General features: G+C 47.9%; 1 protein-coding gene across 4 annotated transcripts in view; it reads right to left on the reverse strand.

Moving 5' to 3' along the window:
* Positions 1-16,346, reverse strand: part of cux1b (cut-like homeobox 1b) — a 54,497-nt gene that overhangs the window by 22,447 nt on the left and 15,704 nt on the right. For 3 of the 4 annotated variants that reach the window (XM_047594437.1, XM_047594435.1, XM_047594436.1), the window contains exons 2-6: positions 15,115-15,225; positions 11,370-11,417; positions 7,284-7,362; positions 4,451-4,588; positions 2,531-2,654 (exon numbers count right to left, since the gene is read on the reverse strand). In XM_047594437.1, the coding sequence (XP_047450393.1) occupies positions 2,531-2,654; positions 4,451-4,588; positions 7,284-7,362; positions 11,370-11,417; positions 15,115-15,225 (500 nt within the window). Of the gene's footprint in view, positions 1-2,530; positions 2,655-4,450; positions 4,589-7,283; positions 7,363-7,504; positions 7,727-11,369; positions 11,418-15,114; positions 15,226-16,346 lie in introns of those variants that run through there. The other variant, XM_047594438.1, reaches the window with a different exon arrangement.

Consider the following 16,346-nt stretch of genomic DNA (forward strand, 5'->3'; position numbering starts at 1 on the left):
TCATCTCTCCCCCTCTCCCGCCTTCCCTCCGCACTCCTTGCAGGATAAAATGCATCAGAGGTGCCATCCATTTACTACCCCTCTCAGACACAGGAAGTCAGCTTTCTGCAGACAGGAAGGGCCCAATAAAACACTGACGTACAGGAAATACAGTCGCACAATTGATCCTCTACTGTACGTCTGAAAGGCAGCGAGCTTCAATGCGGCTCCGCGGAGCAAACAAGATGACTGACAAGAGGAAAATATGAGGCGCGCGGCGCACAGTTAATGACCACGAACTGACGCAAAGACGGGGGACTTTAATCAAAGTGATCGTTTTAAAGTTGTCTTAAACGACCGTCAGCGGCATTTTAGGGAATCCATAGCATTTGGGGAAATTAGGTCTGCTTCGCACGGGATTACAGCTGAAACAGCTTTGGGTCGATATATCATTAAGCGCGTATGGTGGAATGTGGCGTGGCACTTAAAGCGGCCGAAGACGCCCTTCCATACTGCGCCGTTAATCACAGTAAACTCGGCTCATTGCGAGTTTACTGGTTTGAAAGTTTTGGCAGCGCTTCGCTCCTCTGCTCCGAAATCTTTTCCAGGTTTTGATTTATCCGTCGTGGCCTTTAGCTCCTGTTCAACCTCAGTAAACATGTCTTTAAGCAGCGGCGGCGGGGCTGCGACACCTAATCGCGGGAAGTGTTTGTCACGTGGGGGCGCGTCCACGCGACTCGCGGAATCGTTTCGGGGTCTCGGAAATGGAGATTCACGGAAACGATATTTTACTCTGACGGCTATGGGGGACGGGGGGGGCTTTAGGAAACTCTGATGCAGGCATGCGCTCCCTGATATCAGTCCTTATGTGTTATTCAGATTCTTTCCAGACCAACCGTGTTTCATCAGAGACATGAGCCTTGATTACCGGCGGCTCATTCAACGCGGATTAAGAAACATTAAAGCATTGTTTACCTTGTTGTCATCCGCGGCAGCAGCTGTTGTGGAGTTAAATTTAGCATTTTATCTATCGACTACCGCCTGCACGAGGAGGTCCAAGGCGTTTATTTGTACGTTTCTCGTCTTACAGTGTCCAGCAACGTTACCAATCAGGCCGGTGTGGAGGTGGGAAAGTGGCATGTGATTATTTCTGGAGCAGTGTTTGAAAACCTTTTTAGTGTGCGTGTTGCTTTAAGGGACGCACACGCAGGAATAGACCAGCAGCGATGTGGGACGAGAGACCATGGATTATTAATGAAATTTAGTGAGTTGTAGTGATAACAGGCAAAAAAAGAAAAAACCTTATCAACGGCACGCATGTCATGTGCTAATATCAACTCTCAAGTTAATTGACTAATACGGTCGACTGACACATGACACGTGCCCTGATGTTTACACCTTGGCACCAAATTCACCACGTTGACCGTAAGACCGGAGAGCGGCGTGAACCTACATGGAGGTATTAGGTAAGAGGAACTAGCTACGTTCATGCACTAGTAATATTTTTATGTGCTTTACTTGGAAATATTTGTGGTAGGAAATATACAAGGCAACCAGAGCCTGGAACGCTCCCTGGAAATCAGCTACAGGCCACGCAGTGACGAGCGAATCGCTTTAAACTCTGCACATTTTTTTATTTATTTCTTTCATGAAGTATACGTCGTCACACAAGCCGCGGGTTAGACAGGACGACGTGAAGTGGGTGCCTTGATAAAAAATCTGGAGAAATGCAGAAGCAGAAACAACGCTGTGGCCGCCCGCATCTCGGGCAATTAGTTTAACAGTCTTTAAGTTGGATGGGCTCCTTCCTGGGAACGGACAGTATCGGGGCATTGTAGCATTTGTGAGAGCTACTAAATAATTTCGGCGAGTCGGATGAATTTTTCATGTTCCCAAAATATCCGGCAACAATTTTTTGGGGGGCTTATTTGTTACTGCCAGAGGTTTCCTGTGTATCTGAAAATCACACACTTAAAAATACCCCGCTAAAAAAAGGAAGTCATCCATTGCTCTGAAACGAATTAGTCTGCGTGAAAATAAAATGACAGCTAAGCGTATTTTCGTCACTTCATTTATTTGGTGTCTGCATATTTCCAGACACAGTGGAGGCAGCTAAAATTCCACCATAATGGCTGAAATATATCTTGATAGGCAGAAAGTGGGAGTGTGAAGTGTTGATTCCCATCAAAGCAGGAATGGCAAGAACCCACATGACAAAAATGCTGACGGTGTCGTTTTTTTTTTGTAGGTTACCTCCACTCCTACATTCACCAGAGAGGGAAGGCAATAGGCAACAATTTGTTGATTCAACTGATAACTACTATAAATAAAAAAAAAAACACGTCTTTAGAGAATTATTTAAGAAGAAATCATTAGGTTTAAGATTTCCGACTTCATTTAGCAGAGCTATTCGTAACCTATCGTTTAAGATTAGAATCAGAACTCCTGCCCGAGGGCACAATGACCCAGAGGTTTGAAATGGCAAAATAACGCAGGGGTTATTACTTGAAACACAGTCGAAAGCAGCACACAAACACACGTGCGGTTATACCTCTCCTTCTCTGCATAGTCGTTGTGTAGCTGAAGCTGCTTCTCTTGGGCCAGGTTTTCAGCCTGATTCTTGAGGGACTGCTCGTACTCGCGGATCTTCTCCTTCAAGGCCTTAATGGTCACCTCTGGAGAGGGATGACAGCGGAGAGACACGCGTTGAGACAAAAGGAAACGCGGGGTCAAAACGTAGGCAATCTGCAGAACATACAGCGCACAGGAAGCGACGGGCGACTTCACGGGAGTGATGACAAACGGCAGCGGTGACGAGATTTTGACCTTTGCTTAAGAAACAGCCTTTCGGCTCAGACCTCGGCCCCTATGGCTGCCGCCTAATCTTTACATCCAAGTCTGGCGTGGAATATTCAGCGTTCTCCGGCGGCAGATACGCTGTATTCATTAGGACTGCATTATCGCCGAAACCCCGTGACCTGCTGACGGCTGAGCTCTGTATGGGGGAGCTGGAAATAAATCTAACACGTAACTGGAGTAATAAATAGATCTGCGTCTGCACGCGTGTGCAAGTGTTTCTTAAAGAAAGATATAAGTGACTGAGACAATGATATAGAGCACTGCTGCCTTTGACTGAGGGCTCTTAGTGCCGCGTGTGTGTGTGTGTGCGCGTGTGATTTAAACTCCAGTCTCACTGCTCTGACACATAATCAATAGAGGAGAGTCCCCTCAGAGCCCTCTTACCCCTTAACTGCTTAACTGAACTTTAAACATTTAGGTTGCGGGGATCAATGGCCCCTGCACTCTTTGTGCGTCCGCGTGTGTGCGTGCACAAGTGTGTGGGCGGGTTCCGTGTGTGCGTGTGTGTGTGTGTATTTAACGGGAGTGGGAGTTCCACTGTGTGTTTTGGGGTTTAAATATCCCCCATCTATTGAGGCGGGAAGGAGGGATAAAGGATGAGGGAACAGGAAAATCAATGGCAGAATGGAACCCTGCCGCTATCGAGCTGTTCCAATTAACTCGTGCTGAGGAAAGGGGGGATTCCAAAACATTCCCCCGCTCGCTCACTCCTCCTTTTTTCGACTGAAATTACACCACTTTTATTACAGCTTCTCACTCATCTATCTGCCTTTGTCAGTTTTTCCATCTTACTTCACCCTAAGGTAGCCTGTCGTTTTTTATTCATGAAACCGGGCCTCGTGTTTTTCTTCTCCCCCCCCCCCACCCTCCAAACCTATTTGAAAATGTAAAACCTTGTACAATTTTTGCGTCTTTGAAATATTTATAAGTCATTAAAGATGTTCAAATATGGACTCCTTGAAAAGGCTTCTAAATATATTCCTTTGAACTTATATTTGCACTTAAAAGTTCTGTACATTTTATGGTAACAGGCCAGACAGGCGAATTAATAACTGGCTCAGATTTAATTTAAGCACTTTACTGTCATCTGCTTTTACTTCAGAATTACTCCAACTAGCAGCTTAAAACCTTAATCATATATTACAGATGAAGGGAAAACTTTATTGTTAACTTAAAACATGATCAGAAACTACAGTCGAAGTATTTCCACAACAGACTGGGTAAGATGTTGTGAAAAGCTACATCCTCTAATTCATATCGCATAATATGATGATGAGCCATGTGTGTGTTTAGGCGGGTGATGCTCACAAACGCTGTGAAAGAAAACTAAAACTAGCCCTTTAGTCTCTGCTTTAGAGCAACGGTTTCCCTTTCACTCCACGTCAAACAAATTTTCCGTTTTACTTTTTGTTTCGATAACAAACTTAGCTGCGACTGCCGCACGTGAGAAAAAAGTTTCTTTAAACCGCAGCTGATCCTCGCAGATATTCATCGCAGCCGCATTACATTTTGACCCTCGATTATCAAATTAATTGCGCGACCTACATCCGCGTCCTTCTCAAAGTCAGGAAAACCATAAAAATGTGCGCCTTCGCACGTATCCGTGTCTAACCTTGGTTTTTAACCTCGGCAAACTCTTTGTTGTAGTCCTCCAGTGTCTCTCGAAGTTTGGTGTTCTCTGTCTCAATGTCGTGCATCCTCTGGAGCTTCAGCTGCAGCTGCTGAGCCAGCTCCAGCACAGGTACAGGATCTGGTAGAGAGAGAAAACACACACACACACACACACACACACACACCGTTGTTAACACACTGCAAAGCAGATTAGACAAGCAAGGGCGGCGAGGTGGAGTAGTGAGCTAGGAATAACTACATTCAAGGCCATGCGAGAGAGAGCGTTTGCCCTGGTGAAGCGTCCTTGAGCAAGGCAATGAATCTCTAACGGCTCCAGGACAACTGTTCTGCTGCTCACCCTGACCTTTGCTCTCCCCACGGAGAACCACTGGTTCGAGCAAGAGCCAAAACAAATCACAATTACCAGTAATATTATTATAAGGTGAGTTATGCGCAGTCTCTAATGCATCAGACATCCATAGGTCAGAGGTCGTTTAACAGATGATAAAATAAACTGCAGAAACAAATATTTCATTAGAACGTTTTTACGCGTCCATCGTGTTGTTTTTCTCTGGACTGATGTTTAAAGTTGCTCTGCGTTGCTATTCGTGGTCTTCATCATATTTGCTTTCCAGGTTCACTTGTTTCCATTTACTATCCCGTCATTTCGGATCGTTCAGCAGTAAAACACCCAAACCCTGCGCATGTTTTTAATATCTAACCTCACACAGGGAAATGAGAATATCAGCCGATACGTTGTCGTTAACTTTCAATGATTCTCAAACGCTGATACTGACCTTAAAACTGTACCGGTTAGCACTGAGTTAACACTCACAAAACATTACATGACATTACACCAACAGTGCACTTCACTGATTAAGAAATAAAAAGATTAGACTACATATTTGCCTTCGCTACAAACAGTTCACAACACACCGAAAAGGTCACTGTTAGTTTTCCACGTTCTCCGTCAACAAAACTTTATCCACGAAGCCTATTGAACGATACACTATCAGCCTCCGTATTAGGAGACTATTGTTCAGATGCGAGATAAACGCGAGGGGAAGAACGCAGCCGGAGAACTGGATAAGCGACTCCCGCGGAGACACGCGGCCCCCGTAACTTAGACGAGACACATTAACAGGAGAGATTACCGAGCTGTGATCAGTTAAAGCGTTCGCTATGATTAAGCTTGAAAGCAACAAAGGGACGCGCGAACATGAGAGCCGGTAAACGGACAAAGCGGGGCTGGGAAAACCGTGAATTCAAAAGATAAACAAGCGATTGAAGAAAACTGAGATGGGGGGGGGGGGGGGGGGAGAAAGGCAACTTTCGGGAAGCATTTCACCAACATCTCTGTGAACACACAGCAGGGTTAACTGTCAGCGTGATGAAGAGAGCCCTGTCAGTCAGGCCAATCACATCTGATTGGTGCTCATGGGTGGCAGACTGGTGACAGGCAGCCAAGAGACGCAGGCGACGCTCATCAGCATGCCAGCTAAAAGAGCAGTTTATGTGTGTGTGTTTATGTGTGTGTGTGTGTGTGTGTGTGCGTTGTACTGATAAGAGGAACTGACAGCTTACAGCTGGGGGTAAGGGCTGTGTGTGAGTGTGTTCGCGCGCGTGCGCGTCTCATGTCTGACGCAGTTAGATATCTTAACTATGCTAATGAGAGATCAGCAGAGAACGATTGGGGAATTTCATGCTGATTTTGTGCTGTCAAGGTGACACACCATGCGGGGCTGGGCTCGGCTCAGACACACACACACACACACATATATATATAAATGAGCACACACACACCTTCACATAAACACACACGCTACAGAGTCTCACACAAATACACGCAAGTACAAACAAACACTAAGTAACATAAGCGAACGCCCTGAATTTGGACTCCTATCTGCCTCGGCGCCCTTGAAAATCAACTTTCTCTGCCTCTTATCAAACCTTTGTCCTTCGCAAAGCCCCCCCCCACCACCCCCACCCCTCCGCCTCCTCCTCCTCCTCCTTCAAATCAACTGTACAGCCTGTTAAAAGCAGTTTGACTTGTGGGCCACTGGTGCTGAACGCTCTCGCCAGACACCTTTAATCTAAAGCAGAGCACACTGGGCTGACTAACCAGGCCTTCAGCTGATAGAAGACAGAACAAAACACACTGTTTCCTCTTTCAAGACTGCTGCATTAGTCAGGCTGGTCTGTGTCTGTGTGCGTGTGTGCATCAGGCATTACATCATTGTCTCGCTGCAAGTTAAGAATAGCCCCGTCAGAGCTGGCGCTGACTTATTGGGAGCAGTACAATCCAAAGATATTACTGTAGGTCTATCCATGTGGGAATATGATGACCTCCTTACGCTATAGATGAACTCCTCTTTCGTTCCTACGTACACGGCCCCCTCCAGGGCCCCCGTACCGCTGAAAACCTCCAACCGGCAGCTCTGTGGCTGCGTGTTCCGTAACACTCGGCGCTCCGCGTCCCCGCTCGGCCTCGGCGCGCCGAACGTGACCGCTCATGTGGCGTGCACTTTGCCGCAGCCAATCGCGTGGCGCACTTGTCATCCGTATCAGGATGCACCTTCGCTTAAGACCCTCTAAAGGCTACACCAGCAGGGACGAGATCTCGCGGGGACATATTAAGGCGTCGCGCACGCCTGGATGAGCAGTGAAGGAACACCGCAGGGACAGTATCATGCTTTCCTCTTTCCCCTGTTGCTGCTGCTGCTGCCGTCTGAGTGGATGAAGGGGGGGGGGGGCTTCTGATCACGTTTATGAACCAGGGAAGTGTCCTGACAAACACAACAACACAGACAAAGAACAGGGAAAGGCGGTCTTACCTGGGACATCAATTATTTTCTTGTACACGTTCAAGAAGGCGGCCTCTGCTTCTTTACTTCTCTTACTCAAGGCATCGATCTGCAACGCATGAGAAAATAAAAAAAGTAATGGTTAATTCTTGGCAACAGAAGCAACCACCACCTGAGCGTCACAGACGCGCACTCACTCCAGGCCCATTAATTTCACAGTAAGACTAGTCTACATATCTGTCTATCCTCACTATGTGTTGGTATGTTGCATGCGATCGCGGCTGTCTTGACAGTGGCTGCGTTGGTGTTTCCTTCCCGTGAAGTCAGCTCAGCTGTTCAGCCGATGACGGATGCGTTTCGTTTGCCGTGCGCCTGTGCGTGTCCACGTCTGTCTGTCCTCGAGTGAGTGTGCCTAAGTCCGTCGGTCGCTCTGTGTGTGTTGAGTGCGTTGAGTGTGTTGTGTGTGTGTGTGCGTGCGCGCGCGTGAGCCAGTGTTCAAATGTGTGTGCTCGTTTCCCCTCCAGCACGCTGACATCATTAAACAGCTGGCTCAGTCTTTCCAGCCACAGCAGGGGCAGATTATTCAGTCAGCTCTTAGCAGCAATACAGTGCGGATCCATTACTGATGCAGCCATTAACACAAGAGGGCACGGCATGCATTCCATCACCGATATTATTGAAATGGACAGCATTAGAACGGATCCATAAGCGATTAATCCTTAAAAAATAAAAAAAAAAATACATCGTACTGGAGGGAACTTGCACGCTGTTGTCGATGCGGGAACATGAGGCAGCGAGATCCGCTATACTCTCGGTGTCATGCTTCAATATGAGAAGCAGACAGAGTAGGCGAAACGCATCTGAAATCGAGTCTAAATCGAGGGAAACAGATGCCAAATAAAGACATTCAGATGGTGCTACTGTACTGGGCAGAACTACAGCTGACTACTCTGGCTCACGCACTCAGACTAAACAGCCTTGTGTTTCTCTTCCAACCTCCTCCAGCATATTCACAGAGAGAAAAGGAATAAAGACAAAAGCCTATATAAGTCCAAATATAAAGTCTTCACATTCCCAGCCAAGCCAGTAGTGTAGTTGATGGGTGGTTTAGGGGTTCTTGCCACTGTAAACAGAGCGGGCTACATGTAATACTGCCTGGGCTCCTATGGGAACCTAATAAATCTCTTCACATGGCTTTGATTCATCTCTAGTTTTTTAGCCGCAAAACATCTGGCCCTGAGTAGGCTGGTGCCAGCACCCCTCCCTCTTTTCCCCCTTTTATTTCGCTGTCTTTCAGTCTCGCTCTCAAATTCTCCCTGTTGTCACTTCCATGTTCCCTGACTCATTTTTTTTCTCCCCCCCTCTTTTTCCCCCACAATCTTTTTCAGTGTCAGTCTTTCTCACATGTTTCTCTGTCACACACTTATGTCTCTCTGGGATGCACATCGCTCCCGTCTTCGCTATCTCTCGCACGCACACGCCGCCCCGCTAATATAAGTCATTCTCCCATCGCGCTGCATCATGCACTTCGCCCTCTTCCTGGGCCATGTGACGCTGAGCCATCCGGATCCTCAAATGCACGGCGGCTAATGGGAGATTACCGATGCTGAGTGCTAATACCTCTCACGCACCAAAGGCCGAACCTGTTCGGAGCAGTCGAAAATGTGCGCGCGTGCGACCCCGCCTGTGATCGGAATCAGATTGAGAGTACCGCAATTTCAGGATAAAGAAAGATAAATGAACACACACGCACACAAAAAAAAAAAAAAGAAAGATCTGCCGATGGCGGTGAAGGAAGCCAGCTGCGTGACTGTACAATGACTAGGCCAAGGTCAGTGGTACAGCGGCTTTATATAGCCCAACATGGGAGGCAGGAAATAGACGTTTAATGTAGGACACACCCTACAGTTAGAGGCAGGTTAACTGCAGGACCAGAGCCATTAGAAGACCACCCAGGATTTGCAAATACAACCCTGCTGTTCCAAACTGCAGCTCTTTCAACCAATCCCAATGACATCTGCTATTACATGCTCCCCTGCCCCCATCCCACACACACACACACACACACACAGACCAAGCAAAACAAATGAAGTGACACAAATGATACCTCACCAGTATCAGTAGGTTACCAATGAGAAGTGCTTGCAATTGCAAAAGGTATCCCTGACACGTCCGCACACACAAACGCATACGTACATACGTCAGCACCTTGTGCCACCATCACTCAGCACCGCCTCGCTCCCCTATCTAACCCGTAGTGTGTGAAGGGCATCAGGCTGACCTGCGCGTGTGCGTGCGTGCGCGAGCGCGAGTGTGTGTGTGTGTGTGTGTGTGCGTGTGTGTGGCCCCAGTGGAGTCTGATAAGGGGAGGCTATGGGAAGCGGAGACTGAAGCCTTGGATAATGGAAAAGCTTATCTGATCGATGGACCAACAAGGAACACTGAGCATGCAATGTACACACACACACACACACACACACACACGCGATTACACACACACACACACACACGCGCGCGCGCGCACACACACAACCCTTTTTTCCAAACTGAGGCCTTGTGGAAACAGTACTGCTATTGGTAATAATTATGGCCCGAGGGCATCCACCTTTCAATGACAAAGATTAAACAGAGTATCGAGACGAATCAAACTTTCTGTTTCGTTACATCTCGGCTCCTCGTCCACTTAAGTCGAGACTCGAGCGTCTTGAGCAAAATGCTTAAAGATGAGTTACTGTGGGACTTCCAGAGGACCCCTTTGGTTTCTGGTGCTGTCTTGTCCTTGATCAAAGCATTGAGGGGTAAGCAAACAAAGACAGGCTAAAATTACACATTCTCAGAGCCACTCATGTTGTGGCATGCAAGCGAGCAGAATAGTCGACTGATTGATGGGCTGCTCCGAGACTGGCGCGGGTGTACAGTATTATCTCAATAATCATAAGATAATGTCTTTCTCAGTTCCGCGACCACCCACTACGCGTCTCGGCGTGTTCTGGTGTGCACGCCGCCGAGGTGTGTCAACACGAGGACGGTGGAAACAGCTGACAAAGCCCCAATTATACTGCTGCTGTTTCTATTCTCTAAATAGACTGTGGATCATCAGCAGAACATGGTGGAACCACTATAAATTACAGCATTTTTTTTACATAACCACTGGCTGTGGTTGTTGCTCTAACACAAGAATATGGAAACTAACCCAGTGTTAAACTGTAATATTCTGTGGCCAGTAGCAAAGCAGCCCTGTCACTATTCATTGAGATGATTGTGTCCGTGTGCGTGTGTGCGTCCTTGTGTGCGAGTGTGTGTGTGTGTGTAGGCTGGAGAAAAGATACTGCTGAATGTCCACCCACTCCAACCCCAAATAACGCCCCAGTCTAAACCAGCCGGTTCCACTCCTACCCTCTGACTTTCACATATGGGAGTGAACTGGAAATGCATGGCTGCCAGTAAGGAGGAGTCACCACGATGGAAATAGGCCAAAATGATGGAGGAGGAGATAGAGGAGGGAGGTGGGGGGGGGGGGGGGGCAGTGGGAGTATGATATAGCACACATACACGCAACAGAAGTCACCTCTTATTGGTCTGAGTGCATAAAAACTTAGGGCTTTACATCGAAAGTAAATAAATACGACGCGGCGAACAAAAATGGCTCACCAAATCAGCCACAAACAACAAATAACCCCGCGAATGATGCAGACGTACGAGGTCTAAGGAAATAGCACTCGGTGAGTTGTGACTGGCTAGAGCTGGGGTTTTTGTGGTGCCGTTTTTTTTTTTTTTTTTTTTTTTTTTTTTTTGCAGGATGCAATTTAAACACACCCTCGGGCTACAGGACTTCATGAATAGGACAGAAAATCAAGAGCAGAGCGAAGAAAAGAGGGAGAGGAAAGAGGGGAAATGAGATAGTGGCAAGAGAAAGAACAGGAGATTGCGGAAAGAAGAGAGGAAAGCGAGAAGTGGGAGAGGAGAGATGACGATTTAAGAGGAAGGTTGAAAACCCGAAAGAGGGAGCAGTCGATGAATATCAGACAGTCTTTAATGAACGCATTGTTTGCACGCTGTGCTTGAACATGCGTCTCTGCCACTGTGTAAATATAACACACAAAATAATGTACTCACCTCTCCCTGGAAGCTCTTAAGCAAAGGGGCAACCTGTTTCCGAAAATCCTACGAAATAAAAAAAAAAGAAAAGGGGGATTAGTGAGTATAAAGAATAAGATAATCGACAGAACACTTAAGCGAGGGAAGGACACAGGAGCATTTGGCAGTGGTGCTACACAGGAAACAGTTTTATGTTCTGATCAAAGTCACTCACTGAAATCCAACGGTCACTATTTATTGGCAGCAGCGAAAGAATGAAGCGTGGCGTGTGTGAGTGATGAGGGCGGGGAGGAGGCCATGTTTGCTCCCTGAGGCGCTCTGACGGACCGCGCTGCTCACAAGAACAGGTGCAGCACCACCTGGGCCACCCAGAGGCACCGCTAGTGCGTGTGAGTCCGAGGGTGAATGAGCCGCAGAGGCGGCCTACAGTTAATGCAAATTGTCTCGACGCGCGCCAAGCTCTCACTCCGAAAGCCTTTTTATCCTCCCAAGTCCCATTGCATGACTTTCCAGTACGAGTCAGCAGTTTCAGATTAGATAGCCAGTCGAGTATGTATCAGGGGAACATGCAAATCACCACGCTGTTAGCTGAGCCTACATTCTGACTAACTGAACTGGAGCGTACGGTGAAAAGCAGAATAGGACATTCTGTACAGGAACATTTGATTTGCACAGTTTGTGGACACACACTTACTCGCGCAAACTCCCTAATGAAGATGTGAAGTAGGGCAACGACAGATGTGTGCTCAGGAGCCTTTTTAGAAAAACCTCCGCCTAAAAGCCCGACCGCGGCTGCAGGGGAGTTTGCATCCCAAACTGACCTGGGACCAGCGTCTGGGGTTGGCCTAATCCCAGGTCGGTCCAGACAGGCTGCTTGTCTGGGGCTGAGGACAGGTCGTGACCTCGGAGACCCTGCCTCATTGTTACCTCATCAGGGGTCGTTGTGGCTGTTTGTCTGGGCCAATTCAATATTCCCCTGCTGCGGATAATGACCTGCACCCCTCCTCCCTCATCCCGCCTCCCCCCCTCTCTCTGCCCCGGCTCTCCCTTTCTCACACACACACAGAGGGAAAGCATGAAAAGAAACACCCACACAAAAACCACCAGATAAGTGTCTGTTATTTCATTTGCATTAGATTGTGATTATGTCCTAATATTTTTTTTTTTTTCCCGGAATTCAGTTTGTGTGACTCATACTAGATCCTGTTCAATAAATAGGTGCATTGTTTTGTCAGAGACCGGCACAACACCCTCAAACATCTGTCTGACCGGGTAATTTAACTACTAACCTTTATTACCAGCGGCTTAAGGTGAGCAAATATTATATAAAGACAAATGTTCAAGCCACACTGTTGAGCTTTTTTTGAGCAGGTGTGTGCAGAGACTTTTTTTTGTAATAAACAATCATCTGAAGTTGTTTTTTGCTCAGTTAATTCCATTTTAAGTTTTGCCGTTCGTCGCCCCAGCCATTCATTTCTTCTGCGACTAAACGCTGCAGCGAGCTCAGCGAGGCCGACACAAACCCGGGAGCGCACAATGAACAAGCAAAAACAAACACGCTCAAAACAGCACGCAGCGGCGAGCGCCGCCTTCTCAAAACTGGACGGAGCTCCGAAGCCCCCTTTCGACCCACTCTCTCCGTCCCCCTACCCCCTCCACTCCCAAAGATTTATGACCATATAACATAACAATGCACACAGACACCGTGGTCATTCTATGTGTGTGTGTGTGTGTGTAGTGAGGGGAGTGCAGGGGCCCAGGCAGCAGGAGATGGATGGCTGGTGTGTAAGCTGCCGGCAGACAGCAGACAGGCCAGCCCGAGGAATCCTCCAGGGAGTATGGAACTCCCATTCGCTGTCTGTCTGCCCTGCAGCTAAACACAAACGTGTGTATGTGCATGCGCGCTAGCGCACACAAAGTTGTTTTACTACCGCTGCCTCTGGCTAGCAATCTTTGGGACATTTTACAACCATTCCCACCCTTGCCTTTATAACAGTGCAGCAGAGGATTCTTGACTAACGAAAAGGGAAATTAAGAACTGACTGAATAATTTAGACAACTTGGGAAGTACGGTGAGATGTAGTCTCTAAAAAAAAAAAAAAAACTCAACACCGTGTCAGTCCTAATGAATTATGAAAACTTTGTTTTCACGCTGCATTTCTTTGCACTACTTTCAAAACGCTACAAAAGCCCGTGTGTGTGCATATGTGTGTGTGTGTGTGTGTTTGAGTGCATGTGTGTTATTATGCAGACCATGAGTGCAGTTCACGCCGAGTACAGCTCAGCAGACTAGACACAGTCAACGTGGGCCGGTCTCCTGGTTGCTGAATAATGGATCAGAGAAGGACTCCCGCTCAGCCTAATGCAGTCTGATCTGATGTGACTGTGATCTCCGCTGACTGGTGCGGACCGCAGAGAGTTGACAGCCTCGCTCTATAGGCTGGTCAACCGCACACACAGCCAGTCATCCAGCCAGTCAGCCAGCGATGGAAAAACGCAGCCACGCAAACGCAGCACAAGACGATCAAGGCATTTTTAATCAAGCGCGAGCCATCCCGCGTTATGAGACAGCCTATTTGGTAGGCAGCCTTGATGCTTCTGTGCTACCAAACGCCTGGAGTTTTAGTGCTGATTCCTATTGAGCCTGTTACAGCCCTGTAATGAATCCTGTCGCTCGTCTGGCCTGGCTCAGATTCCTCCTCCGCATACCAGGGAGATGCCAGGGGCCACACAGACGCCAGAGGAGCCTTCCTAAATCACAGCCTTGTTACACTGATGAATGTGTGTGTCCTGTTCTGTGATCTAGGCTATCTGCTTCTGTGTGTTTGTGCCTCTGCTTCTCTGCATGTTTTTTTTGTGTGTGTGTGTGTTTGTCTGTGTGTGTGTGTGTACACGGCTTTCTCTGCCTCTGCATGTGCGTTTCTCCCCTCAGTGTCTGTCTTGCCTCCCTGTGCGCGCTGCTAGTTATGTGGTTATACTTGGAAATGAGACTACAGATGGATGCGCGGGGTGGAGCGAAACTGAACGTCTTTTGTGTGCAGGTACACTTTTCCTCCGGTGCATCTCCCTGCGTCTGTGGTGGGTGGGCGTCACGCCGGAGTCAATAGTCGCAATCCTCATCCTTGCGGTAACTATAACAGGCCTACTGTCAACTCCTCGGAGAGTTGACAATTTTCTATCCACTGTCTACACCATTCATACATTATTCATGCCGCCATCAATAATTCACCATGGTGACATTACCAATAATAACACAACAATACTTTGTTTTCACTGGGAGGTTTGAAATGCGTTGCCTTGGTAACGGAGATGAAACAAATATTCCCAAGAGGCGCGATGGGAACACAGGAACAGGACAGAATTCCCTCATGATCCCACTTAGTAGTGTTGTCACACTCTCTTTCTTTCCCTCCGTTCGTCCTGCTCCGCTCCATCCCTCCCTCCCTCCCTCTTTCTCTCTGCCTCACACACACACACACACTCATGGACCACACTTTCTGCGCGCATAAAAAACTAGGTCAGATAATACAAACTCCTGAGGGGGTTTCTGTTTTGTCTCTTTAGGATTTCAGGGAAACTAATGGAGAGACTATTTTTGGGATCGAAGCCCGCATCTCCGCGCCGTCTACTCCTCCCCCTCGCTCCCCCAGTAAATAATCACGGATGCGTTCGCGAGGAGAGGAGCGCAGACGCCGAGGCAAAAGAACAGCGGGAGAGGCACGAGCGCGGTTGCGTGCGTCTGCGAATCTCTGATTTTTCTCACCTCTGGAGTGTTCTTCTTGAACTCACGGCTCAGGTCGATTAGTTTCTTCCTGGACTGTTCGCTCTCGTCCTGTCTGTTGGCAAGCTGTGTGGCGGTGGTGTCTAGTTCTTTCTGCAAAGAAAACACACATTTATTTTTATTATTATTTTTGTTTTTTTACACAATGCATGTTTTGCAATCAGACTTATCATCACACGTTGCCCTCGGCACAATCAGCGTCATTGTTATAATTCAGGATGAACAGACAGGAGCTGTTTTCCCGACTAGACAACTTGACCCATCTGGCAACACACCAGCCTCAAATGAACTTGCCCAGCATGCTGCAGCAGCGGAAGCAGAAAACAGAACCGCTGCATGTTTTGGTAAGCCCCCCCCCCCCGACTCTCCCCTCCTCTCCCCCCTCTCCTGCACCAGGAGTTTGATCTGCCGCATCCGAGCCCTTCGCCCCGTCAGTCAATCAGTTACCACCGCGTTAAGCACGACAACCTTTGTGGCAGGAGACTACTACTACTAGAACACATCCAGGCGGTTCGCAACAATTATTGACTGTCTGCACCAGGCGAGCCCTCCCCTCTCCCCGCATAACAACAACAACAACAACACAATTATCAACAACAGCCGTGTTGTCAAGGCTGAGCTAAGGCCCGCCTTTATCCACATCCATTCTGTATTGTTATTAATAGCTATTTACGGGACTTGTTCCAGATGATGGGACGACTGCTGACATTAACAAGACGTTCAGGCCTTGTAAAGATTGTATCTCTCTCTGCTGAGTGTGTGAGTGTTGCTGGATTATGTTTCTGTTGGATTCTTGCCCTCAGTCACGCTCACTCCTTTTTTTTTTTTTTCTCTTTCCCCATACTCTCTCCGGATCATCCACTCACTCATTCAACCAGCAGTTCCTTCTCCTCAGTTTAAATCTCTCTCTTCTCCTGTTACTCCGCCTCCCCTCTTTTCTTCTCACCCCCCTCCCTCCTTCCCTCCTTCCCTCCCATCCACCTCCTGTGAGGCCGCCCACCCCTGAGAGTGATTAAACGCTGCTGAAGGGCCGTTATGCTAACTAACGCACTAATCATTTAATACACACATTACCACAGGGGCCCTTGTGGCTCAGTCTGCTGACAAGGTCCCAAAACACACTCACGCACGCATGCCCACCTCCCCGCTTCGCCCACACCCTCCAACACACGCGCAGAAAATACAACTCTCCAAAGAAATAGTGTGATCAAGTG

The sequence above is a fragment of the Mugil cephalus genome, chromosome 9, assembly GCF_022458985.1.
Source record: "Mugil cephalus isolate CIBA_MC_2020 chromosome 9, CIBA_Mcephalus_1.1, whole genome shotgun sequence".
NCBI lineage: Eukaryota > Metazoa > Chordata > Actinopteri > Mugiliformes > Mugilidae > Mugil > Mugil cephalus.